Source organism: Neolamprologus brichardi, chromosome 7 (assembly GCF_056152115.1).
Source record: "Neolamprologus brichardi isolate AB-2024 chromosome 7, ASM5615211v1, whole genome shotgun sequence".
Lineage (NCBI taxonomy): Eukaryota > Metazoa > Chordata > Actinopteri > Cichliformes > Cichlidae > Neolamprologus > Neolamprologus brichardi.
The window spans coordinates 13730950-13757714 of NC_142110.1; the positions used below are offsets into that span (position 1 = coordinate 13730950).

Below are 26765 nucleotides of genomic sequence, written 5' to 3' on the forward strand. Positions count from 1 at the left end.
GGCCAAAGGAGGAGATAGAAGCCACTGAAATAAAGACAAGAAAGCTCCTTACCATGCATGGAGGGTTTCACCCCAAGTCCAGCACCCTGAGGCTGTACGCTAAGCGGAAGGAAGGGGGCCGGGGACTGGTGAGTGTCAGCACCACAGTCCAGGATGAGACAACGAACATCCAAGAATACATTGGGAAGATGGCCCCAACTGACCGAGTGCTCAGTGAATACCTCAGGCAGCAGAAACCCAAGAAAGAGGAGGGAGACAAGGAACCATCATGGAAGGACAGACCCCTGCACGGTATGTACCACCGGCAGATAGAATAGGTGGCTGATATCCAGAAATCCTACCAGTGGCTGGACAAAGCTGGACTGAAAGACAGCACAGAGGCACTAATCATGGCAGCACAAGAACAAGCTCTGAGTACAAGATCCATAGAGGCTGAGGTCTATCACACCAGGCAAGACCCCAGGTGCAGGCTGTGTAAAGATGCCCCAGAGACAATCCAGCACATAACAGCAGGGTGCAAGATGCTAGCAGGCAAGGCATACATGGAACGCCATAACCAAGTGGCCGGCATAGTGTACAGGAACATCTGTGCCGAGTATAACCTGGAAGTCCCGAGGTCAAAATGGGAGATGCCCCCAAGGGTGGTGGAGAATGACCGAGCTAAGATCCTGTGGGACTTCCAGATACAGACGGACAAAATGGTGGTGGCTAACCAACTGGACATAGTGGTGGTAGACAAACAGAAGAAGACGGCCGTAGTGATCAATATAGCGGTTCCGAATGACAGCAACATCAGGAAGAAGGAACATGAGAAGCTGGAGAAATACCAAGGGCTCAGTGAAGAGCTCGAGAGGATGTGGAGGGTGAAGGTAACGAAGGTCCCTGTGGTAATCGGAGCACTAGGTGCGGTGACTCCCAAGCTAGGCGAGTGGCTCCAGCAGATCCCGGGAATAACATCGGAGATCTCTGTCCAGAATAGCGCAGTCCTGGGAACAGCTAAGATACTGCGCAGGACCCTCAAGCTCCCAGGCCTCTGGTAGAGGACCCGAGCTTGAAGGATAAACCGCCCGCAGGGGCGTGCTGGGTGTTTTATATATATATATATATATATATATATATATATATATATATATATATATATATATATATATATATATATGTATATATATATATATATATAGCAAAATATGTGATTACCTCTCTGCAGATTACAAATAGTTCTATCCTGTTTGCCCAAAGCTAATTGTAAAATTAGCCATATGGAGGTGACAAGATTGGACAAGGACCCATGTTTTTTTATTTTTAAAGAAAAGTCACTTTCTGCAGCATGGGACATTCTAGCCAATAATGCAGCTGCATATATCCCAGCTGTATTTCTGGAATTAACAATGACAAAAAATTAACATCCAAATAAAAGAAACAGCATCTTTTATTGAACCAGTCAGACAATGTTACAGTTGAATTTGATCACTTTTCAACTTTGCTCCAACTCAAACAGTACAAAAGCACCTTAAAAAGAACACCCTGTAATGTAAAACAACGCTCAGGATATTTCCAATCTTTTATGAACATTTATCCCTCCTCACTAACAAAAAATAGAAAAAGATATTAAGATCAACTTGTACCAGCACATTTATTAAAATCAAACATTGCATGTTCTGTGAATACTTTTTATACCCTGAATACAATACAAAATAAAGCAATACTAAATGAAGAATATGAAGATGTGAGAAGATAGGAAGGAATGCGTTTTTTTTTTAATATTTAGATCATTACTGCCTGTGCAAGAGTTACAAATGCTGAGTAAGAAAACATAATCACAGAGAGTGCATAAGACATCATTGTACAAAAAACAGTTCTAAATATACGTGCTGGGCTTCGAATTGGCACGTGCATTCCGACTTCAGACGTTTTTTCATCAAATCCCCAGGTGTCGATGCAGTTTTGGAAACAGTGAAATATTATGAGCTCAAACTACTAACAGCCTTTCAAGCAACAAACGAACGTGAACTTGTTTCCTGTCTCCTGCCTTTGTTTGAATGCTTGTGTAAAACACTGCCTGGGTTCTAATGACCCCAAATTATTGATGCAAGTCTTTTAGGTTGTTTTTTTTTTTTGATTATTTAACTATTGCTACTATTACAACAATCTATTTTCTATTCATTTAACAATGACTAATTCTATTGATCAAAGCTTTAAAAATAATTAAGAGATAGAAATGAAATAAAACACAATATTTCAATAATGTAATGACTATTATAAGGAAATCAAAACTAGTGGACGGATTATTGCCCAAAACCAAGCTGGTAAAATCTAAATGTTGCTCTTTGAAGTTTTCTATGACATTTCAATGTCTCTCTCTGCCTGAAGAGGCGCATCAGCCTGGGGCTCTTTACTTTTCCCAGCACCCTTCTTCTTTTTCCTAGAGGAAGTAAAACGAGTATTAAAGTAATTATAGAAAAATTGCCATTACCAGTGGGGAATGATCTTTCTTTTCGTTTAAGGCAAACAAAATTGTTCTTACTTTGACTTAAGCGTTAGGAAAACCACTGTTCCAATGATAGCAACAACGATGAGTCCAAGCAAAACTCCACAGATGATCGCTATTAAAGAGGATGGCAGTTTAACAATAAGGTTTGTGTAAATGGATACGGTGCTAAATAAAAAGCTAGTGAGAAGTTGACTCATAATAGTTAAAACAATCTGTTTTTCTCACATTATGTCCTTTAAGGTTAAAGTGTGTCTACTGACCGATTGGAGTGTCTGGCTCATCCTCCTCTGCCTCATCACCATCATCTTCAAACAAAAAACACATTATCGTACTGCATGTTTTTTTAATTAACACGGACTCATTAGTTAATATTCAATAACATATTGATATATTAACATGTAACAGTGACAGTAAAAGAGAGATGTGTGTGCTTACTATGGATGCCAGCACAGGTGGAGTTGCAGCTGATAAAGTCAAAAAATCTGTTTCCATTTCCAAGGCATCCAGTCCAAAGGAATCTTTTGCATTTGTCATAAAAAGAGTCATAGTAGTATCTCAGATATTTTCCATTGCATGTACCTTCAATCTTTTTGAAGTGGCAAGCTTTCCTAGCTGTGGGGAGAAAACATCATCGTCACTGATCACTGAGAGTATCCATAACAATGGCTGCTAATAAATTGATTGATTAATTATAACTGTAAGGCAAATCACCCGAGTGATTTACTTATTTTTAGGAAGATGTGCTCTTTCACCACTTGGTGGCGCATTGCAAATACTCAATAGCCCCTGTCCTTCCTACAGCTGCTGGACTTAAAGAAATTGCATGTGGACAAAACTGTGACAATATGCGACACAATGATCATTTTTCTTTTTTCTTCTGTCAGTTTCTCTCTCTGTCAGTTACACTGAAGGAGTTGTCTGGCCTAGGCCAGGGCTAGTTTATGTTCCCAAGTTCTTCAGAAAGTCAGGAAGAAAGATGTTTTGTGTGTGTTTGGATTGGATTTTGCATATTAACTAGTAAGTGGTTAGAAAACGATTTATTCAAAATGATTCTTACCATCCATAGGGTAGACATTTTCTGCATTGAGTGAACAGTTTCTCAAGCACTCTCTTTCATTTTGGAAACGGTTAGCATTTCCTCCTTCACCGTTGTACAGGAAAGGACTGCACTGATCTTTGCTGACATCATAATACACAGCAAAGTTGAAGCTTGTTCCCTGACCCGCATCAGCAGGCAGTCGACAGAATTCTGTTGGATGAGAAAGAACATAATGTAAGAAACATTTTATATGCAAAACAAAAATTGAGTGGATGTTTTGGTTTTCAAATAATACACATAATATAGTATAATCTAAAATATAATGCTCAAACAGAAATGTAGCTAATGTTTAACTAACCTCATCAGCAGAGACCAACTCCCTGTTTTTATGATGGCAATAAAAAGTATCATTTATGGCACATTTTCAGCTCTCCCGCCCTTCATAGGTTTCACAGTAAGGAAATGGTTTCAAACTTTTTATAAACAGTTAAACTTTAATTCAATTAAATATCCAATAATTTAACCTGTTATTACCTTCTGGGTGCTGAAAAGCTGCACCCTTTCCTATTCTATTACTCTGTGGTGCAGTGAAGTTGTGAGTTAATGTCGTTTTAGCTCAGCATGTCCATAACGGTCAGGCTCAGACAAACATGATCTCAGTGCTTTGTGCAGTCGTGAAGAATATGTAAATAACATTTACAGTATGGTAAACAGCCAGAGTGAAAACAGTCATTGTTGGCGTCAGTTGGAAGTCGCTACATGACTTATGTCTCGTTAGACTTGCAAAATAAATATAAATTTTTTTTTCCTATTGAACTGATTAAAATAGGTATAAGCAACACTCTATGTGATTCCACACAGTGCACCACACACAGGCTGTGGTGCAGTTCATCCGCTCATCTCAGAAAAACTGATAACAGAATCGCCATGTTGGTCTGAAAGGACTGAAGGTGAAGCTTATCTATTTGATTCAGTTTTAGTCACCAATCATGGAGATATTAAAAAACTAAACAAAAAAACAGCAACACAAGTCTCCAGTCTTTGTGATTTTTCACTAAAGATGAGCTCAGTGAGCTGAAAGCCTGGTTGATAATGAAAAGTAAACCTCACGTATAAAAAAGCGCTCGGCTATTCTTTTTGTTTAGCAACTTAAAGAAGAAAAAAAAGTTTTATATACCTGGAATGTTGGAATAGCCGATTTGGAAAGCTGAGAACACAATCCCCAACACCAGAAGGCCCGTCATCTTGCTGCTTGCCTTTGTGCTGTCTTTCATGGAGTGAGAGAAGGTTATAAACTACAGTGGGAGTGGGTGGTCATAACTGACCTTTGGACCAGAGTTTCTCTAATGGGGACACCTTTAATCGAAACAAAGGGTGGTGCTAGTGCTTTATTACCTTTACTGTATAGAAGAAGTTAAAAACAGTTATTGCCACTCCTATTTTGTGTTATTGTGATCGCGTACAACACAGCAGAAACATACACATATACACTCACCAACCCTTTTTCAGGTACAGCTGTTCAACTGCTTGCTAACAGAAGTATCGCATTGCTGTAACTTCATGGATTTGGATATGAAGATATGGTTAAGATGACCTTCTGAATTTCAAACTGAGCATCCAAAAGTATAAGAAAGGCTAAAAGCTTCAAGAAACCAGTTTTTATTATATATATTGTTACAACCTGACTCAAAGGCAACATAAATATGGAGACCAACACCAGAGTTTCATAAATAAGAGGTTTTATTTTAAATTACATAATAAATAAATTATCTAAAATAGTTGCCTGAGCTCTCCAAAGTCAGCCAGAGTCAGTTTATCCTAACCTCACTATGTGCGGTCTATTAGCAATTCATCCCAAGCAACACCGGAAGGCTCCTGCACTGCCACTGCAAAGAGATTAGAGATTGCAGAGGGGTGAAAGCATATCTATAAAAACTGGTTTTAAAATACAAAATATGAGTATAATAGATACAAAATATGTATTCCGTTACAGTTACTGTTTAAAAAGGTGGTATTCAGAATACAGTTACTTTGTTGAAATTAATCGATTACACAGCAGTATTTTTCTGTTTCATAAGGCTATGCCCTTTGTATTTTTAACAAAACACGCATTAAGAGGCTCTAATACCTGTGTCTCAATCTCACGGGCCATGTCACCCCTACTTGCGGCCCGCATAATGACGTGAAGAAATATTTTTAAAAATTATTCACAAAAATGATTTAATATGAAGGCAATAGGCAGAGTGTTACAGGCATAGCCCTAAAGAATGTAGCGTCATGGGCAGTGTAGCCCGTGGTCCAGGGAGAATGGACTGTCATACCTGTTATGTGTCTGTAAACGTGAGGGAAGGAGAAAAATAGTCGAAAAGTACGAGTTGTCACCGAGCAGAAACGGGAGCTGGAAGCATGTAAATACAATAATAACCACTGCAGCCAAAAAGAGGGCCTGACGAGCCAAGTTGTAAATACGCTATTAAGACTCGACCGTGTTCGTGTTTTCCTCCGAAACAATAAGTTCCGTTGGAGCAGCCTTTCAACGCCTCTCTTTGTCTCTCGCTAGCAAAGTTGACCCAGACAACAAAGTAAAGCTAGTTTTCGCCTACAAGCCCGACACGGAACCCGACGTATTAGCCAGACGTCCCTTTACGGATTTATGCCTTTACGGTTTGGAGCCGCAGACCTGTTTCATATATGCGCGGAATAGTTTTCTATACGAGATCGCTGCAAAAAGTGCCTTACCTAATGTCCACCCTACTGTTACTTATTTTATATTAAGATTTAAAAATCTAGTTGGTATTCCTATGGTTAATAACCTTCACTAAAAGTAATAAAACACACATCAATAGTACACTCACGTAGTTGTAAAAAGCATAATAATATATTAAGTAATCCAAAGTATTCAGAATACGTTACTCTCATTGAGTAATGTAACGGAATACATTACAAAATACATTTTTGGGCATGTATTCTGTAATCTGTAGAGGAATACATTTTAAAAGTAACGTTCACTGCAGATGGACAGCCGAGTTTTGTGACACTTCAAGGAAAGAGAATCAAGGAAACAGAAGACAGATAGTTTGAAAGAGGAGTGAAAGAAGCCATCTATGTCCACCTTGAACGACCATCTTTGAACAGAGGCGGTGGCTTACGACACCAACTGTCTGCCATCTATAATCCAGTTTTGAGATCCCTTCCCAGACGCTTTAACGCCCACTCACATCCTGGGCCTTCTGACCTCAGGAAATCACGTGATAGGGTGGGGCTAGGTTTCACAATGAGTTCACCTGAAACCTTGGCTAATTATGATCTACACCCGTTGTTACACCGTGGCTCGTGTGATTAGTTAGAGGATCATTAGGGGGTCAATTGTTCCTCTGGAGGGGACACTCCTATAGGGCATAAATCTGGGACTCTCCACCATTTGACCTTAGAACTGAAGAAGCTTCTCAGACGAGAGGTGGGACGTAAAAAAGTCCAGACGCTTTTCTTTCCAAACTACTTAGACTATGATGACCTGGATGACTGAGAACCTTCACAGACATATGTAAATACCATTTCCAAGGGATTAAATGTGCAGTAAATACCAATGGTCAAAATGGAAGACAGCCATTATTCACTTACAAGTCATAATATGAACATGAAGTCAGTAAAAACCAATTATAACCAAAATAACAATTTCAGGAGTTTAGACGCAAACTTAAACATAACCCTGACAGAAAACAACGAGAAGACATCAATCTATGTGCTAATAACCTGGCTCGTTATGAAAAGTAAACTTAGATTTTGAAACAGGTTTTTTTGTAATGATTTTAAATGAAGGCTAATTTAAGACAAAAACATTTTTATGTACCTAGAATGTCTTAATGTCAGATTTTGAAAGCCAAAAAGACAAACCTCCAAAACAGAAGGTGCTTCATCTTGCTGCTTGTCTTTGTGATATCTATCTATCTATCTATCTATCTATCTATCTATCTATCTATCTATCTATATGTATATGTATATATATATATATATATATATATATATATATATATATATATATATATATATATATATATGTAAGTGAGAAAATATTGTAAACTTCAGTGTGAGTGGGTGATCAGTATTGACCTTCTATGGCAGAGCTATGGCTTTATTACCTTTATTGTATAAAGTGGGTGTTTATATGTGATAATCTTTGATGTAAGGTGTGATGGGGCGTGGTCTGCGGTGCTACTGCAGGAGCGATGGACCCACCTGCATGGCATCTGCAATCATGCCTCGCCGGCTAGAAAATCTTCTCTGGGTCCTGAGGGTTGCGTTGTTATTGATGTGAGTCGGGCTGTGAGCTGGAAGGCTGCAGCCGACTGAGTGTGTTTGTAGCAGCCACTGGAGTTAATAAAAGATGCTGTAAAACATGTTCGTGTCTGCTGTGGTATGTTTACCGAAGGCTTTAAAAAGAAAGTCATCCAACTATTTTCCTCTTCTTATGCAATTCAGGGTCCTGAGGGGAGCTAGAGGCTATGCTATCTGTCATAGGGTGAGAGAAAGGCAACACCCTGAGTAGGTCGCCAGTCCATGGCAGTGCTAACACATAGAGACAAATTCCATTCATTTTTACATTTGCACCTAGAGTCAATTTAGAATGACCAGTTAACCTAAAACCCATGCATATCTTTGAAATGGGGGAGGAATTCAGAGTAGCCAGAGAGAGCTCACACAGACATGGGGAGAACATGCAAACATCATACAGAAGGGCACCAGACGGGATTCAAATCCAGGACCTTCTTTCTTTGAGGTAACCACTGCATTAACCAAAAGAAAATCATATCTGGAATATCTTGAAACAGCAATTTATAGAGATAGATATTCTTTAATCAGGAAATAAGAATGACGCTGGTGATAGCAGACAGGAGGTGGTTGAGAGCAGGCACTGTAAGCGTCATGGCAACCTTTGTACTGCCCTCTCATTTAAGCCAGATTGCATTTTGATGCTGTCACATTACTCACACCTGTTTAAAGAAAACAAATACATGATGATGAGTATGAATACCCGATATCTAGCATTTGTAATAACTTAGAAAATCTCCTGCCTCAGGTGATGCTGAAAAACTAGTTCATGCATTTATTGCTTCTAGGCTAGACTCCTAAAAACTTAAAAGGCCTTTAGCTGACCTGAAATGCTGCAACAAGACTAAAGGCTGGAAATAGAGAGCACATATTTCTCCTATATTGGCTTCTTTTCATTACCTCCCTGTCAAATCCAGAATCCTTCTCACCACTTACAAGGTCTTAAATAATCAGGCTCCATCTTCTCTTAAAAACCTCATAGTAACATTCCAAAAAGAGTACTGCAGATTTACTTTTGGTTTCTGGGATATTTAAAAGTAGAATGGGAGTTCAGAGCCTTTGGCTTTGAGGCCCTTCTTCTGTGGATCCAGTTTGGATTCAGGACAGACATTAAGGGCAGACATTTTAAGATTAGGCTCAAAATTTCAGTTTTGATAGCGCACATAATTAGAGCTGGATTGGGTGACCCTGAATCCTCCCTTATTTATGCTGCAGTTGGTATAGGCTGCTGGGGTGGCCTTCCCATAATGCCCTGAGTGTTTCTTCTTCACTCACTATGTGTTTACACACCAATCTGCATTTAATCATTAGTTATTATGAATCTCTGGCTCGTTTCCAAAGTGTGCCTTTGTTCTGTCTTGTCTTTAAGTAAAAAAGCACCTTAAAAAGAAGGCTTGGTAATACACGGAGAACAACACTGAGAACATTTCCTGCAGTGGTTAATAAACAGTAGATGGTAATTAACATATTTTGTGAATCTTTAGGACTGTTAAAAAGGCACTTAATACTGAGAATGCATTTTATGCAGCTAGTACAATACTCAAGCAACATAACATAATATTGTAAGATTTATGAATATCTAGCAAGAAAACAGAGAGTCAAAAGGCATCACAGTGCAAAAACAGGTTTAAACATATGTGGTGTTTTTTAATTGGCACATGCATTCAGATTTAGTTCAGTTTTCAAGAAAACACAAGCTGATAATGCTGTTATATTTAAATAATTATGAGACCACAATACTAAAAGACCTTCAGGCAATTGTGCACAAGTGAATAAGTATGAGAACCTAAAATTACACTTTTAGGTTCTCATACTAAGAAAACCTAAAAGTTTACTGTTGTTGTTGAGTGTTTTTCCCTCTTTTTCTGCTTCTGAGTGACAGGTGTCCAGAATTGCTGAAACACAACTCATAACACGTGAAATTACTTTCTGTATCTGACCAACACTTTAAAAAAGACAAAATTTTAAGTTTGTTATAACATAAGGCAAGAAAAAAAATTGTCAATATGAAAAGTAGTTATTAAAAAGTGCTCAGAAAAATAATAGAATGAAAAAATCATTACTTTACATTTGTAATGTTGATTAAGTAAAACGTAAAATTGAGGATCACGTAAGACTTTTACATACACGAGGAAGAAAAATCAAAAGTTGAACATTGAATCAGTGACCACCATGATATTGTTTGATAGAGTTAAATGTTGTCCTGAATTATCCAGTCAAGTAAGGGCCTAAAGAAAAGAAAACAAAAGTTATATATAAAAAATAAATAAATAAATAAAAATCATTATATAAAAATAAAAATTATATAAAAACTGCTTAAAAGTGGCCATTAACTGTTGAGTACAATCAAAACTCCACATAATATGGCAATTTAAAAAAGACCTGTTTAAAGATTAAAGATATTAAAGACAAAAGGTTGTTTCACCGCTCAGAATCTTCAAAATCTGTTAAACAGTATGTTGGCAACCAGGTTGGACTAAAGCAAACGTATCCTACATTGTCTCTTTTTAAATAAGAGTGTGATCTACTGACCAGTTGGAGTATCCACCTCATCCTCCTCAAGACCATCTAAAATCCAAAACAGTTCATGTCAGTCTTGATGCATGCTCCATCATCTACATAAGGACATCGAAAAAACATTGATTCTGTTTATTTGGACGTAGCATTTTCGAAATGTTTCTCCCACTGAAAACGTTACTTCCAGATGAACAGAATCAACTTTTTGCGAGTTCAGGTCAGTATGTATAAACACATATCACTGTGTTGTTTTGGATAGAATTATCACTGACTAATTCGTTTTTACAACATGTAATGATTTATTGATATATGAACACGTGTTAATATCTGAAACTGTATAGAAAAAAGGAGAGCACATCGTTCTTACACTTGACACCTGAGCAGGAGGAGTTGCAGCTGTTGTAGTCGTGAAATCGGTTTCCATTTCCAGAGCAACCAGTCCAAATGAATTCTTTGCATTTTTTATCACTGGAATCATAGTAGTACTTCACACAGTTGCCATTGCATCCACCTTCAGCTCTTTTTAGGAGGCAAGCTTTAGATGCTGTTCAGAGAAAATGTGCTTGTCATCGTCATCATCATCATCATCATCATCAAAATAGGCATAACATTTGTTTTGGTTGTTTTAGCATTTTTAATTGTCATTATATTAAAGCTTTTTATCAGAGGTAAAATTTAAACACAAATATTTTAAATACTAACACAACATGTTTGAAGGCATTCGACTTTCAGACATGTAGACATCTTAAGCCTCAGTAAACATTTACCAAAGCCTCAGGCATGCTGCCAGTAGATTTTACCAAACTTACAAACACTAAAAATTGATTCTCTGAGAACTTGAGAAGTTCATTTTTAGAACTTGGTGACATCTGACTGGTGCTTAGTGTGAACACTTTGTTCCTACAGCCTCTCGTGAAGTAATTATATGTAGAAATAGTTCGTATAAAAGTCTGAAAATCTTAACAAACCACAAATGTTCCTCTCTCTCTCTATATAAGATTCTGCCTTGTCAGACAATTCATCCTCCGAAGTCCTCAGAAAATGAGGAAGTAGGACAATCACATATTTTTCATCTTGTCACATCTGCTTTTGGTGGTCATTAAAGATACATGACATACATTTGCCATCTGAAGGTTATCGGTTAAACACAATAAATTATTCAGTTATTCTTTTGTCCTTATAAATCTTACCATCCATTGGGTAGATATTCTCTGCATTGGATGAACAGTTTCTCATGCACTCTGCTTCATTTACAAAGCGGTTTGCATTTCCCCCTTCACCTTTATATATGAAAGGACTGCACTGATCTTTGGTGGAATCATAATACACAGCAAAGTTGAAGCTTGAACCATGACCTTCATCAGGAAATAAATAACACTTATCTGATGGAATAGAAAAAAATAATCTGTGAAACACATTTTATTAAGAAAATGTAAGACAGTCAATGCACAATACACTGTCTGTTTCAGCTAAAATCAGTAGATGCATTGCAGAAAACAGACTTTATAAAAGAAAGTCTTTAAATAATCTTCAACAGGCAGACAAATAGATACTGCAGGTAAGAAATCCAAAACTCTGTTTTCATTTAAAAATGATGCATTTCTATTTCAATAATACAGAATGCAATGATTTGTTTGATTTTTTTATAAAAAGTTTCTAAATTGCACATTTAAGAGGATTGGTCCTCAGTGTTAAGTAACAAAGAATGAGTGAATTAATCATCTATTTTAAAGATTTATTATTAACAAAGTCTAGAGAAAACACATGTAACTGTCCTGAATTTTGGATAGAAGTATCACTGACTAATGATTTTAGAACATGTAATGAGTTATTGATATATGAACATGTGTAAATATCTGAAACTATGTGTAGACGCAACAGAGCACACTGTTCTTACCTTTGACACCTGAACAGGTGGAGTTGCAGCTGTTGTAGTCGTGAAATCTGTTTCCATTTCCAACGCATCCGGTCCAAATGAATTCTTTGCATTTTTCCTCCCTGGAATCATAGTAGTACTTCACACAGTTGCCATTGCATCCACCTTCCGTTTGTTTTAGGAGGCAAGCTTTAGATGCTGTTCAGAGAAAATTTTGTTATCATTATCAAAATAGGTATGACTGTTGTTTTTAATCTTTTGGTTTTCCATTTTGTTAACAGATTTCACCAAACTGACAAAGTCAAAGGACATTTTATCTATATTTCTTACATTTTACATAGTTTTATAAGTAAATATAATTGTTATTGTTTTCTCTCTTTCTTTCTTTCGTTTTTTAAATACTATAGTTAGTTCCTATACAGGCATTACCCAAAGTGGGGGAGAAAGAGCAAAACCACAAACCAAAACCACTGTAAGCCTACTAAGACCATTACACTGAGTTATAATATTACCAACAACCAAAGAGAAATCAGTGTACTGCTCACCTGTCAATGGGGTCATGAAAAGAGAAGAAGAAAGACCTTTTTAGATACATACAGTGGGGCAAAAAAGTATTTAGTCAGCCACCGATTGTGCAAGTTCCCCCACTTAAAATGATGACAGAGGTCAGTAATTTGCACCAGAGGTACACTTCAACTGTGAGAGACAGAATGTGAAAAAAAAATCCATGAATTCACATGGTAGGATTTGTAAAGAATTTATTCGTAAATCAGGGTGGAAAATAAGTATTTGGTCACCTCAAACAAGGAAAATCCCTGGCTCTCACAGACCTGTAACGTCTTCTGTAAGAAGCTTTTCTGTCCCCCACTCGTTACCTGTATGAATGGCACCTGTTTGACCTCATCATCTGTATAAAAGACACCTGTCCACAGCCTCAACCAGTCAGACTCCAAACTCCGCCATGGCCAAGACCAAAGAGCTTTCGAAGGACACCAGGAAAAGAATTGTAGACCTGCACCAGACTGGGAAGAGTGAATCTACAATAGGCAAGCAGCTTGGTGTGAAAAAATCAACTGTGGGAGCAATCATCAGAAAATGGAAGACATACAAGACCACTGATAATCTCCCTCGATCTGGGGCTCCATGCAAGATCTCATCCCGTGGGGTCAAAATGATCATGAGAACGGTGAGCAAAGATTCCAGAACCACACGGGGGCACCTGGTGAATAACCTGCAGAGAGCTGGGACCAAAGTAACAAAGGTTACCATCAGTAACACACTACAACGGCAGGGAATCAAATCCCGCAGTGCCAGACGTGTTCCACTGCTGAAGCCAGTGCATGTCCAGGCCCGTCTGAAGTTTGCCAGAGAGCACATGGATGATACAGCAGAGGATTGGGAGAATGTCATGTGGTCAGATGAAACCAAAGTAGAACTTTTTGGTATAAACTCAACTCGTCGTGTTTGGAGGAAGAAGAATACTGAGTTGCATCCCAAGAACACCATACCTACTGTGAAGCATGGGGGTGGAAACATCATGCTATGGGGCTGTTTTTCTGCCAAGGGGACAGGACGACTGATCCGTGTTAAGGACAGAATGAATGGGGCCAAGTATCGTGAGATTTTGAGCCAAAACCTCCTTCCATCAGTGAGAACTTTGAAGATGAAACGAGGCTGGGTCTTCCAACATGACAATGATCCAAAACACACCGCCCGGGCAACAAAGGAGTGGCTCCGTAAGAAGCATTTGAAAGTCCTGGAGTGGCCTAGCCAGTCTCCAGACCTCAACCCCATAGAAAATCTGTGGCGGGAGTTGAAAGTCCGTGTTGCTCGGCGACAGCCCCAAAACATCACTGCTCTTGAGAAGATCTGCATGGAGGAATGGGCCAAAATACCAGCTACTGTGTGTGCAAACCTGGTAAAGACCTATAGTAAACGTTTGACCTCTGTTATTGCCAACAAAGGTTATGTTACAAAGTATTGAGTTGTATTTTTGTTATTGACCAAATACTTATTTTCCACCCTGATTTACGAATAAATTCTTTACAAATCCTACCATGTGAATTCATGGATTTTTTTTTCACATTCTGTCTCTCACAGTTGAAGTGTACCTCTGGTGCAAATTACTGACCTCTGTCATCATTTTAAGTGGGGGAACTTGCACAATCGGTGGCTGACTAAATACTTTTTTGCCCCACTGTATACTGATTGTCCATTAAAATAAATAATCTAGATACAAACAACCTTTATTTGTAAATGGTAAATAGCCTGCATTTGTATAGCGCTTTACTTGGTCCTAAGGACCCCAAAGCGCTTTACACATACATTGTAGCCACAGCCGCCCTGGGGCGCACTGACAGAGGCGAGGCTGCCGGACACTGGCGCCACCGGGCCCTCTGACCACCACCAGTAGGCAACGGGTGAAGTGTCTTGCCCAAGGACACAACGACCGAGACTGTCAGAGCCGGGGCTCGAACCGGCAACCTTCCGATTACAAGACAAACGCCCAACTCTTGAGCCACGATCGCCCTATCTGTCACATACACAATCATACAGAGGACGATATGTAGTGAAATGCTTGTGTCAAGCTGAGGACATAGCTGTGCCATTCCAGGGCTTGGTTTTAGCATGGGCGGTCTGCAACTCCTGCTCCGAAGGTGTGTAGTTTTATCACTGTACTATCCAGATGCTGATACACTTCACTATAGAAGAAATTGTCAGAATTTAAATTCTAGCAGTTTCACTAGCAATCTTAATTTGCACTGTCACAGGACTACGCACAAAGATATACACTGACATATTTGTGGAAAAAGTCTCTGACCCTTTGGGCTATTATGGCTAAAGAAGATTGACATCTCTGTGACTGATGATGGATTCAAAGATGCTTAATCCCAAAGTGTACCATGTAAAATCATCACCGTTTTGTATAAAATTTGAGTTCATGTTAACTGTAGTGTAAAGCATAATAATCTTGCAGGTTATCTACAATGTTTCCCTGCATGTTTGATCAGTTTGGGACAATTTGTCTGCAGTGCCAAGAAAGTTAGAAATGTTTTGAGAAGTATGCTGAAGGAATTGTAAAATCATAATTAGTAGTCCTGCTGCTCTTTGAGCACTTGGTGGCATATGGCTATTGCACAACGTGAACTTTGTACATGGTGTACATGACATTATAGTTTGCATCTTACCATCTAAGGGTTATCAGTCAAACATAATAAATTATTCAGTTATTCTTTTGTCCTCTTACCATCCATTGGGTAGATATTCTCTGCATTGGGTGAACAGTTTCTCATGCACTCTGCTTCATTTTCAAAGCGGTTGGCATTTCCACCTTCACCTTTATATATGAAAGGACTGCACTGATCTTTGGTGGAATCATAATACACAGCAAAGTTGAAGCTTGAGCCATGACCTTCATTAGGAGTTAAATGACATTTATCTGATGGAATAGAAAATATAAGACAGTCACTGCACAATACACTGTGTTTCACTTAAAATCAGTGGATGCATTGCAGAAAACAGACTAAAAGAAAATCTATCAGACTAATACTGAACTGAAGAAGCTTCTCGGATGAGAGGTGAAATGTCTTCAAGCAACTTAAAGAAGTCCAGACGCTTTTCTTTGCAAGCTCCTTTGACTATCAGACTAATAGATACTGATAGATTGCAGGTAAGAAATCCAAAATTCTTTTTATTTTAAATGGTGGATTTCATTTCCAGTAACTTGTATCTAATCATTTGTTGTCCATATTGGAGAAAACATGTATAGATGTCCCGTGCTTTGGATAGAATTAGCACTGACCTATTAAACGTACAGTGATTTATTGACATATGAACACAGTATCTGGAAGTGTGTGTAGAAGAAAGAGAGCCCACTGTCCTCACCCTGGACAACAGCACAGGTGGAATTGCAGCTGTTGTAGTCACAAAATCTGTTTCCATTTCCGAGGCATCCTGTCCAAAGGAATCTTTTGCATTTTTTATCAATGGAATCATAGTAGTATCTCAAATATTTGCCATTACATTCACCTTCAGCCTTTTCTAAGGTGCAACCTTTAGATGCTGTGTAGAGAAAACATCACCATAATTATCATCATCATCATCATCATAGTAATTAAAATAGTCAAAGCAGTTGTTTTTAATGTTTCCAGTTATTTTATCTACTAAAAATCTCAGGTGAGTTTGAATCTCAGTAACATTGACCTGAAAATTAGATTAGTTTTGTTATCATTAGCTTCTGTAATTTTAGCCTTTTTAATTGATTGAATGGTTTTTGTCAGAGCCAAGATTTAAGAAATTCACCACAGATATGAAGTTTTCTCATTTCCTTATTGTTAAAAACTTAGTAGTAACTTAGCTAGTGATCTCTCCACCTGGGTCAAAAATAGGTCTTAGTTACAGTTCCTCCAAGTGAAGTGTAACCATGGCACACTTGGGGAATCTGTAACAGACTGTATTCTTTTGGTATTTTGGTATTTTTAGTGAAATGTTATCGCTCTATAAAAAGCATCTAATTCACAAGCATGACCTGCAGACCTGAAGTCTACAGTTTTCCTGGTCGCCATGTGAACAATGTCACGATTTTAACACTGATAAAAGTAGTAACACAGAAGGCCAAAGCAAGACAAAATGAACCTTAAGTAAAGATGTCAGGACAGAAACTAGAGCTTCACCTCACAAACACAAAAAAGCTGTTGTGGTTGGGCATGAAAATCAATAGATCCTCTCAGTGGATGGGGAACATTGGGTTTCACAGGCTGTGACCTCAGGTCTGTTATGTAAATATGGACAAGTATGGTATTCACAGAAACACTGGAATCTCAGCTAAAAGCTCATACAAACCATTTCTATGACCAGCGAACACAGCTAAAACAAAAAAGAAATAAAAGAGCAGGTAAACAAATTCTGCAATCGCTCATTCACCTCACACCACATAAGCAGACGAGTAACAGCTCTACTGAAAACCGACATCTGACAGCTTCATCACGCTCTGACCCAAATTCAGCAGAACCAGCAGAAAAACAGTAAAAACAGTAGTATGTAGCATTAATCTTTATCTTACCTGTGCTGTCTTGCTTAACAGTGTTTTGTACATATAATGTACATGTAAATGTCATTTTTGAGCAGGAACATCAGAAATTAAACTTGGCGTCAATTTAAAGCCATGTAATGAACATTTGGATGAACAAAAGCTGTTCAGTAAAAAGGGAAGTTAAGTTTTCTAAGAGAATATACTGATATTCCATTAAAATAAATAAACTAAATGCATTTCACTGTAGTAAGGAAGAAATTGCCAGAATGGAAATGTGTTTTGGTCCTTGCTATTTGCTCTTCTAGCCCTAATTTACACTGCCACAGACAGAGCGAAGCACACTGACACATCTCTTTGATGGGCAGGTATTTTGGAGAAGATGTTCTTTTAGTGCAAATCATAACTATCTTGCAGGTTATCTGCATTATTTCCCAGCATGTTTGAGCTGTTTGGGGCAATTTGTCTGCAGTGCCAAAAAGTGTAACAGTCCTGCTCTATAAACAGTTGATAGCATTAGTGCTTCGATCCTATAGTCTTTTGTGCGAGGTAAATACATGCTAAAATGATCCAAGAAAAAGGTCAACCTTCACATCTCAAGAAAGTCTCTCCCTCTCTTTCTTTCTCGATGTGAGATTTATCTTATTAGTCAATTCATGCTCCAAAGTCCTCAGAAAACAAGGAAGTAGGAGAAATCTTTAGTTTACATCCACTCTTGGCATTCTTTGAAGATTACATTACATTTTGCATTTTAAGATCTTAAGGTCAGACGTTAAACATAGAAAATTATTCAGTTGTTCTTTTGTCCTTATAAATCTTACCATCCATAGGGTAGATATTCTCTGCATTGGGTGAACAGTTTCTCATGCACTCTCTTTCATTTTCAAAACGGTTAGCATTTCCTCCTTCACCGTTGTATAGGAAAGGAGTGCACTGATCTTTGTTAACATCATAATACACAGCAAAGTTGAAGCTTGTTCCCTGGCCCACATCAGGAGGTAATAGACAGAAATCTGTTGAAAAAGAAATAATGTACTGTAAGATTTCTTGTATAGGCGACATTTGATTTAGGTGTTTTGGTTTTAATCAAGTTCTGCACTTCATAATGATCATAAGTAGCATTGGGCCACAATATGTTGTTTTAGTAGAAAACACAAACACATTTTTTCACATACATTTTCAGACCTCTTGCTTTTGAATGATTTCAAAAGTTCTTTCATCTAAAAATTCACTGGACATTGTTGGAAAATGATCCTATTATTACCTCTTGGGTGCTAAAATTAATCTCATCATGCTCACAACTGATGGGCTCGGACAGAAATTATCTCATTAGTTAAACGTTTGGCATTATAGAGGAAGAAATCATCCAGTCAGCTTTGAAAGGCTGTCAAGAGTATATAAATACCATTTCCAGGGGATTAAATGTGCAGTAAACACCATTGGTAAAAGTAGAAGACAGTCATTATTCACTTGCAAGTCACAATATGAACATGAAGTCAGTAAAGACCTAAAATACAATTTTAGGATTTTAGATGTAAGCTTAAACATAACCCTGACAGAGAACGACCAGAGGATCAATAAACTTTGTTTTAAATAGTGCCTTCTTTAAATGAAATGTAAATTACCTCTAATTTAAGACAAAAACATTTTTATGTACCTGGAATGTTTGAATGGCTGATTTTGAAAGCTGAAAGGACAAACCCCCAAAACAGAAGGTGCTTCATCTTGCTGCTTGTCTTCAGGATATCTTTCACAAGTGAGAGAAGGTTGTAAACTGCAGTCTGACCTTTGGAGTTTCTCTGCATGGTGACACCTTCCAAATGTAAGGTAGTCCTATGGCTTTATTACCGCTACTGTATAGAGTTTATAGCCAGATATAAATGATCTATAGATCACAAAAAAAACCCCCCAGAAACATGTATTTTGACCACCTGCACTACAGCAGAAATCTACACAGACGGAGTGAGGCATAGTCTATGTCTACAAAAGCCAGGAAATTTTTGTAAACTAACTTGCCCTGTCCTAGCGTTACAAGAGAGAGTTACTCTGTCCTATTATTTGGCTGTTATTTCTACAATACTTACATCAGCTTTCCACTCTTAGATTTTTAGCATTAATGTATGATCATGTTTGATGTGAGGCTTTCTGTTAAAAAGAAAGTCATCCATCCATTTTCCTCTGCTTATCCAGTTCAAGGTCGTGGAGCTCAGCAAAGCTGGAGGGTATGCTAGCTGTATGTCATAGGGATGTTAGGCAACACCATGACTAGGTCACCAGTCTGTTGCAGGGCTAATACAGACAGACAGATACCACTGGCATTCACGTTCACTTCTGGAGTCAATTTAAAATCACAAATTAACCTGAACCCTGTGCACAACTTTGGAATGCAGGAGAAAGCCAGAGTACCCAGAGAGAACCTGCACAGAGATGCTTCCAAAAATGTTTTTTGGGGGGAAGCACCACACAGAAGGGGCTCAGACTGGATTCAATACCAGGATCTTATTTCTGTGAGGTAACCACCGCACTAACCAAAAGAAAATTACATTTGTCATATCTTCAAACAGCAAGTTACAGAGACAGATTGATATCCTTTAATCAGGAAATAAAAGTGGCGCTGGCAATGGTAATCAGGTTCCGCTGTGCTGGAGTGGCTGAGAGTAGTCGCTGTAACCATCATCACAACCTCAGGTCATTTAAAGACATATTTTTTTAATCTGGGCATGCATTTCTACCCAGATTGCATTTTGATGCTGTCCCCTTAGTTACACCTGTTCAACGATGATCTCATGTATTTAAATATGTGAGTATGAATGTACCTACCATTTGTAATATTTAAAAAAACACACTCCAGTTGAATGGATGTGTGTTTTGTGAGACCCCTTATGTTGGTAAATTGGCTATACAGTTTACAGTTTCTCCCAGAGTTTAAACACATTTCCAGAAACTCCTGTGCCTCAATTTCTCAGAATGAGTAGTTGCAAAGTAGTTAACTTCTCTGACAAGAAGTTAACTACTTTGCAACAATTTGGCATATCTCTGAAAAGGAAACAGAGCACTCAAGGCTGTATTCTTAAAACACATTCTTTCCTCCCAAATAATAGACACAGTTGTTTTACACTTTTGGCTTACAGACGATCAAACACTGATGTGATTAAATGATCAAAACGCTATCAAAAGTGTTCATGTATACTTTGGTTTCATGAAGCCATGTTACATATTTAAATGTATAAAGTGTGTGTGGAAAGGCCTTTTCTTTTGTAGGGTACTACATGTTACACCTATGCAGTGTAAGGACAATGAGAAGCATTGCAAAGAAAGGAGTGGTATCAGATACAAAAAATAACAAAATTAATATTTATTCCTTACTGAGCTGACAAGCTTCAAGGAAAGAGGAAAATACTTTTCATAGCCCTATAAACTGATAATCAGTGAAAATAAATAAATTGAATACATTTGATTTCACTAGATTTTTGTTCTCTTAGCTCCAATTTTCACTGACACAGGCAGACACAGTGTCAAATGGATGGCCAAAAATAAACTGTGAGATACATTTTATTGTTGAGAATAGCTTCTGACTTGATGGGCAAGTATGTCTAAAAAAGATTGTCAACACTGACACGTTACTTGATCATGTCTGTCACTTTGAATTCAACAAAACATTGCATTTAAAATGATCAGATTTTTGGATGCAACTTTAACTTCGGGTTAACTACAGTGCAAACTATAATTTGGTGCAGGAAGTTTAGAAATGTGACCATGCAGCTAACAAAAAAATGGTCCCACGGTTCTTTAACCATTTGGTGGCATATGTCTGGTGCTCAGTATGAACAGCCTACAGCCTCTTACATGAAGTAAGTTCACCTAGAAAGGATTCATGAAAAGTAAATATTAACAATGCATAAACATAGATAGATTTTAGGGTAGTTATAAACCAGTTTCCCTCTATGACTAACACAGTAATCCTTTACAAAGTTGGGTCTCTCTCTTGCTATCAGACCACGTCATCAGCCAGTTCAAGGTCCAAATTAAGTAGGACTCTTTTTAAAAGTGTATCAGTAATATCAGTCATATAACATTACATTTTGCATGTCAACGACCAAAGGTTCATGGTTATACACAATGCATTGTTCAATTGTCATCCATTAGGTAGATACAGAAAATGTCTGACATTGCATACTTTACCTTTGTAATATGACTGCACTGATCTTTGCCTGAATAACACAGCGAGGTTTAAGTGTGAGCCATGGCCTTCACCAGGAGCTAATAGACACATTTTATTTTTTGTATTGTATATAAACTGGTTCTTGGATTTACCTTTAAATCAACAATCACTCACTTTCTTTAAGTGATAGAGTCATAAACAACAGTGCGACTTTTGGACAAGACAAATTTTAAAAAGACAATGGCAGTGCTAGACATTTATCAGAATCAGAATACTTTATTATTCCTCGTTTACAGCGAACACTTTTATTGTATAGGCAAGATATGTATATGTGTACGTATATTGCTGACCTACACCTACGATCGTGGCTCAAGAGTTGGGAGTTTCTTGTAATCGGAAGGTTGCTGGTTCAAGCCCCGGCTCGGACAGTCTCGGTCGTTGTGTCTTTGGGCGAAACACTTCACCTGTTGCCTACTGGTGGTGGTCAGAGGGCCCGGTGGCGCCAGTGTCCGGCAGTCTCGCCTCTGTCAGTGCGCCCCAGGGTGGCTGTGGCTACAATGTAGCTTGCCATCACCAGTGTGTGAATGGGTGGATGACTGGATGTGTAAAGCGCTTTGGGGTCGATCCAATACAGTAACAGTAACAGAAACAGACTAGACTATTTAACAATACAATAAGTTACAGATTTACAGATTTAAGAAATAGAACAAATATATACAAATCACTCAATAATATATATCAAGGATTGACAGAGATGATTATAAATAAATATCAAGAATATTGACAGCAACATTACTGAGTAGAAAACAGCGTGTGCTATTGCAGTGTTTACAGTGTATACTGTGTATAAATGGAGGAGCTGTACAGGAAGATGGTTTCCTGTGTCGTTCAGTGGTGCTTTTTGGTACTCTGTCTCTCATTGAACGTGCTTCTGTGGCTAGCCAGCACGTCATGGAGCGGGTGGGAGGTATTATCCAACATTGGCTTTATTTTGGACACCACCTTAAGGGAGTCCAGCTCCATCCCCACAACATTACTGCCCTTGCAGAACAGTTTATTTAGTCTGTTGGCATCTGTGACCCTGAACCTGCTCCCCCAGCATGCAACAGCATAGAGGATAGCACTGGCCACAACAGACTCATAGAAAATCCTGAGCATTGTCTGACAGATGTTGAAGGAGTTCAGCCGCCTCAGAAAATAGAGACGACCCTGGCCTCTCCTGTAAAGTGCAGTGGTGTTTTTAACCCAGTCTTGTTTATTGTCTATGTGTACTCCAAGGTATTTATAGTCCTCCACAATGTCCACATCGACCCCCTGGATTGAAACAGGAGTCAAGGGTTTCCTGGTCTTAAAGTCCACGAGCAATTCCTTGGTCTTTGCCACATTGAGCTGCAGATTATTCTGCTTGCACCATGTGACAAAGGAGTCACCCACAGCCCAGTACTCTGACTCATCACCCTTGCTGATGCATCCGACCACCGCAGAGTCATCAGAAAACTTCTGAAGACTGCAGGTCTGTGTATAAAAGTGTCTGTAGCTAAGAAGGTAGAGCAGGTCATATACCAAGCTGAAGGTTTAAGCGGGACAGTGCGTTGAGGTTATTTTATATATTTTTCTAAAAACAAATGTCCTCTATGCACCTGTCATTGATTCAGGTGTGCAGTATTTTTTTATTATTTCCATCACAAAATGATTGTGTCTGCCTTTGGTGAATATAGTGGTTCTTATATACTGTTTTTCTACTGTACTTGTGCGCTCAAAGCACTTTATACAATGTGCCTCATTCACCTAAGTTGAATGCTTCCTATTCACACTCCAACAGATACATCGGAGAGCAATTTGGGGTTCAGCATCTTGCCTGAGGATAATTTTTGCATGCAGACTAGAGCAACCAGGAATTGAACCACTAAACCTTCGGCTTAGTGGCTGACCAGCTCTACCTCCTGAACTACAGCCACATTTTGATGGTGTGTGTCAACAACAGCATGCCTAGGGTCACGAGGCCCACTAATGGTGTAGTGAGTAAAGGAAGGCCTAGTGACCTTAAAGCATTTTTGACATATATTGTGTAATTCATTTAGTACAAAATGACACAACAATGGTCAGTGGAACCAGAATTATAAACCTTTTCAGGCAAGGGTTAAAGTGGGATTTGGCAGGTGGACGAACCTTAAGTTCTCACCTAATAGGGGAATGAAAAAGAATGTTACATAAACCTTATCTGTTTAAATTCAATCTGATTACTGCTTCTGGAAACAAGTCCTGTTAATCAGCAGCCATAGTGAAATGTACATGGGCACCGACTTTAAAGTATTTTCTTTTATTTTCATTCTAATGGTCAATGAGACATAAACATGCATGCACAGAAAATTATAAATGTTTGTGAAAAACAATAACCTAAGAACATTAGCTTACTTGCCCCACAAATAAAAGCCTTCCCCCTAGATTTTGTCTTTCTATCGCTACATTTGCTCTTGCAAAATTCTTAAATTCATACATAGCTGTTTCTCTTATAATGGTGATACCGAGGACCTAAATTAATAATGTCCATGTAAACTCTACCAAAATACTGCAAAACCAGTTTTGCATTTAATGTCCATCATAACCTTTGAATAATATCAAATTCTTATCATGTAATTTGTTAAACACATTACCTAATATGAAATATCATAACTTCTGCAAAACATCAAATACAGATCCTCTATTTGATTAAGAAAAATCTAACATGAGCTCGGTCATTACATGTAAGGTCAAAATTTCCAGTTTATCGAATGTCGAATGTCACTTGCTAAGCAGGTCTTATCTTTGAAGATTGTTTTTAGTCTTCAGTAGTCTTCAATTTGAGAATATCTTTGACAAGCTCATCTTCCTCTTGAGTCCTCTCTGTCTTACATTTTTCTTCATATATGATAGTGAACTCCTTGCAAATGCAACTACAGTAACTGTGGACATCTGGAAGATGCAATGTGTGGCTAATAGCACACAGAGCAATATGTGTGGTTGATGATATTTGTTGAGCTTTTTCAAGTGTTGCAAATTAGCTGCCACTTCACTTCTGTTGTGCCTGCAGCTCGTGGTGAAGTGAAACCTCATCTTGATATTAGTGGCTTAATGAGCTGCCTATCAGATTTAACTGCTGAAGTCATTTCCACATGTCAACACCGACAGCTGAAATATTTTCTCATGCAGTGTCTTGAACTGCTCTCCTAAAAGCCAAACTACCAAACTTATATAAAGAAACAGAAAGTTTAATATGCATTTGATAAAACAAACAAACAAAGCAAACAAAGAACATTGCACTTTTAGATACAAAGTATAGTACAATTTCAACGTAAGAATGAGCAGAATGATAATGCAGAAAGCTGTAGGAATGACTTGTATAATAAAATGTAATACTTAAAGCTTTAAACTTGGAGTATAGCTTTAAAATTTATGTTACAAAGAGATGACTAATTTAAAAAAAATAGAGTTGGGAAAATACCAAAAGCAAACTCAGATACTTTAAATATTTTGATCCTGGCATCGTGACTTAAAAACAAAAAAGATCTAAAATGAAGAATCTTAAATAAATGGTCAGCACTCACAACATATAGTGTGACTTTTGGTTTTCAACTGCTCCACCAACACAGATATTGATCGCAATAAGTGTGAGTGCTGACTCAGCACTAAGATATCGGTCTTAATTTTTTTTTTTCCATCCCACATTTCAAAAAAATTCTAGAGGTTAGATTAATTGGTGATTCCAAATAGCATACCAACCGTTGTATTATTTTTTATTTTTTTGCCTGTCCCGTTCAGTACTTTAGAAATCAGAACTGAAGGCCAGGAAAGAGCCCAACAGATTTATTTGTTCAAGTGGAGAAAATATGCCAATGCCATATTGTTCCACTTGATTAGTCTATATTATCATTGTTTATTTATTTTATTTTTTAGACCCAAGAGAAGTTACTCTTTTCACTGCGGTGGGGGCAAGCAGACCACCACCAGCCCAGCAGTCGCAGGGAGGCCCAGCGTCACACAGACCCCAACCAGACTGCCAACTCCTCCCAGCCCCCCAGCCTCTATGGAGTGCAACGAGGGTGTGAAGACCCCATACCTCACTCCACCCACTCATATGTCGTTTTGCTGCATGCTGTTTTAAAGTGCATTTAAAACATGGGAGGGGCATGGTGCTTCCTGCCAGAAAGCAGTAGGTGTCAGCACGGCCCGTACCGAGAACACTCAATGTCTATATGCTTTTAAAATTAAGAGGTAGACACCGGCCCCAGAGGCTGGGTTGGATATACAAACCGTACTCTTGACGCCGTATATCACGCTCTCTCTCCCTCTTATTAAATAACTGTGGCGAACCCCGACAGGTCATTCTCGCAGTTGTGACCTCCCAGGTGTGTCAGGTTAATGATCAGGAGGGGCGGTGGAATGGGCATCCCCCTGGAACAAATCACATATCAAAACAAAAAGCATGCAATAACCCCACAAAAATAAAACACTACACGCTAGTAAAAGATCAAAAAATAAAACACAGCACTACATGCAAGGAGATAAAAACACCAAGTTAAACTTGTCCATTCCACCCTGTGACACAGCCACCAGGAAAACACCACCTAAGAGTTACCAGAGCCTCCACCAGAATATGACCACAGGCCCTAGGCGGTGCTCTCCAGGGAAAACGTCCCTAGGGAATCTCCAGACGCCCCAAGCCTGCACCTACCGCCGCACCAATGATACTAGGAAAGGTAGGACAAAACCACGACCCCCCCACCCCCGCTGGAGCAGATTACACTTAGTGGTTTTTGCAATTCAACGTGACTGGGTTTAAATTTCTTTTTGGTAGTGGAGGAGGTGCGTCGACAGGAGGAAACAGCCAGATATGCCAGAGCCGTAGCGCTGGCCAAGCAGGGTCGCTGGATGAATTGGGAGGGTGTTGAAAAGAGGAAACTCTCATGGAGTGAAATCTGGGAAATGGAGTCTTATAGACTAAGTGTCATCATCCGAGCGACATATGCTACCTTCTCCAATAAATCTGCAGCTGTGGTTTGGAAAGGACCCAGCCTGCCCCATGTGTACAGTCCCAGCCACACTCAAGTACATCTTGGTTGGTTGTAGGCCTAGCCTTACTCAGGGCAGATACACATGGAGACACAACCAGGTCCTCAGGTGTCTAGCCGAGAAAGTTGAGCGCAAAAGAAAATCCATCAACGCTCAACCTTTTACAAACCAAGAGGAGCGTCAGTTTTCATCAGCTTTTGTCCGGGAGGTAGACAAACCGAGGATAAGCCCCTCAACCCTGGACCTGGGCCCACTGAAGGTTGCCAGGGATTG

The 26765-nt window shown here is 38.7% G+C and overlaps 2 protein-coding genes across 2 annotated transcripts; both read right to left on the reverse strand.

Moving 5' to 3' along the window:
* Positions 1-1489: 1489 nt before the first annotated feature.
* On the reverse strand, positions 1490-4817 carry LOC102776964 (thrombin inhibitor hemalin). The gene is made up of 6 exons (XM_006789291.3): positions 4708-4817; positions 3549-3740; positions 2927-3103; positions 2752-2796; positions 2525-2603; positions 1490-2422 (listed from the first exon to the last, which is right to left on the reverse strand). The coding sequence occupies exons 1-6, from the start codon at positions 4802-4804 to the stop codon at positions 2338-2340; spliced, it is 675 nt and encodes a 224-aa protein (XP_006789354.2). The 5' UTR covers positions 4805-4817; the 3' UTR covers positions 1490-2337.
* A 6714-nt stretch (positions 4818-11531) lies between these two features.
* Positions 11532-19086, reverse strand: LOC118454068 (actinia tenebrosa protease inhibitors-like). Its single transcript, XM_087844360.1, has 6 exons — positions 18939-19086; positions 18103-18294; positions 16138-16314; positions 15500-15691; positions 12274-12450; positions 11532-11758 (listed from the first exon to the last, which is right to left on the reverse strand). The coding sequence occupies exons 1-6, from the start codon at positions 19084-19086 to the stop codon at positions 11532-11534; spliced, it is 1113 nt and encodes a 370-aa protein (XP_087700486.1).
* Between the last annotated feature and the right edge of the window lie 7679 nt (positions 19087-26765).

What these genes read in the sequence shown, in the direction of transcription:
- LOC102776964 (XM_006789291.3), bottom strand. Translation starts at nt 4,804, where the DNA reads ATGAAAGACAGCACAAAGGCAAGCAGCAAGATGACGGGCCTTCTGGTG. An exon ending in CGGCTATTCCAACATTCCAG is followed by an intron (nt 3,741 to 4,707) that starts GTATATAAAACT and finishes CTCATCCAACAG; the next exon opens with AATTCTGTCGACTGCCTGCT. An exon ending in TTCCTAACGCTTAAGTCAAA is followed by an intron (nt 2,423 to 2,524) that starts GTAAGAACAATT and finishes TACTTCCTCTAG; the next exon opens with GAAAAAGAAGAAGGGTGCTG.
- LOC118454068 (XM_087844360.1), bottom strand. Translation starts at nt 19,086, where the DNA reads ATGCAGAGAAACTCCAAAGGTCAGACTGCAGTTTACAACCTTCTCTCA. An exon ending in CAGCCATTCAAACATTCCAG is followed by an intron (nt 18,295 to 18,938) that starts GTACATAAAAAT and finishes CTTTTTCAACAG; the next exon opens with ATTTCTGTCTATTACCTCCT. An exon ending in GAATATCTACCCAATGGATG is followed by an intron (nt 12,451 to 15,499) that starts GTAAGAGGACAA and finishes TTCTCTGAACAG; the next exon opens with CATCTAAAGCTTGCCTCCTA.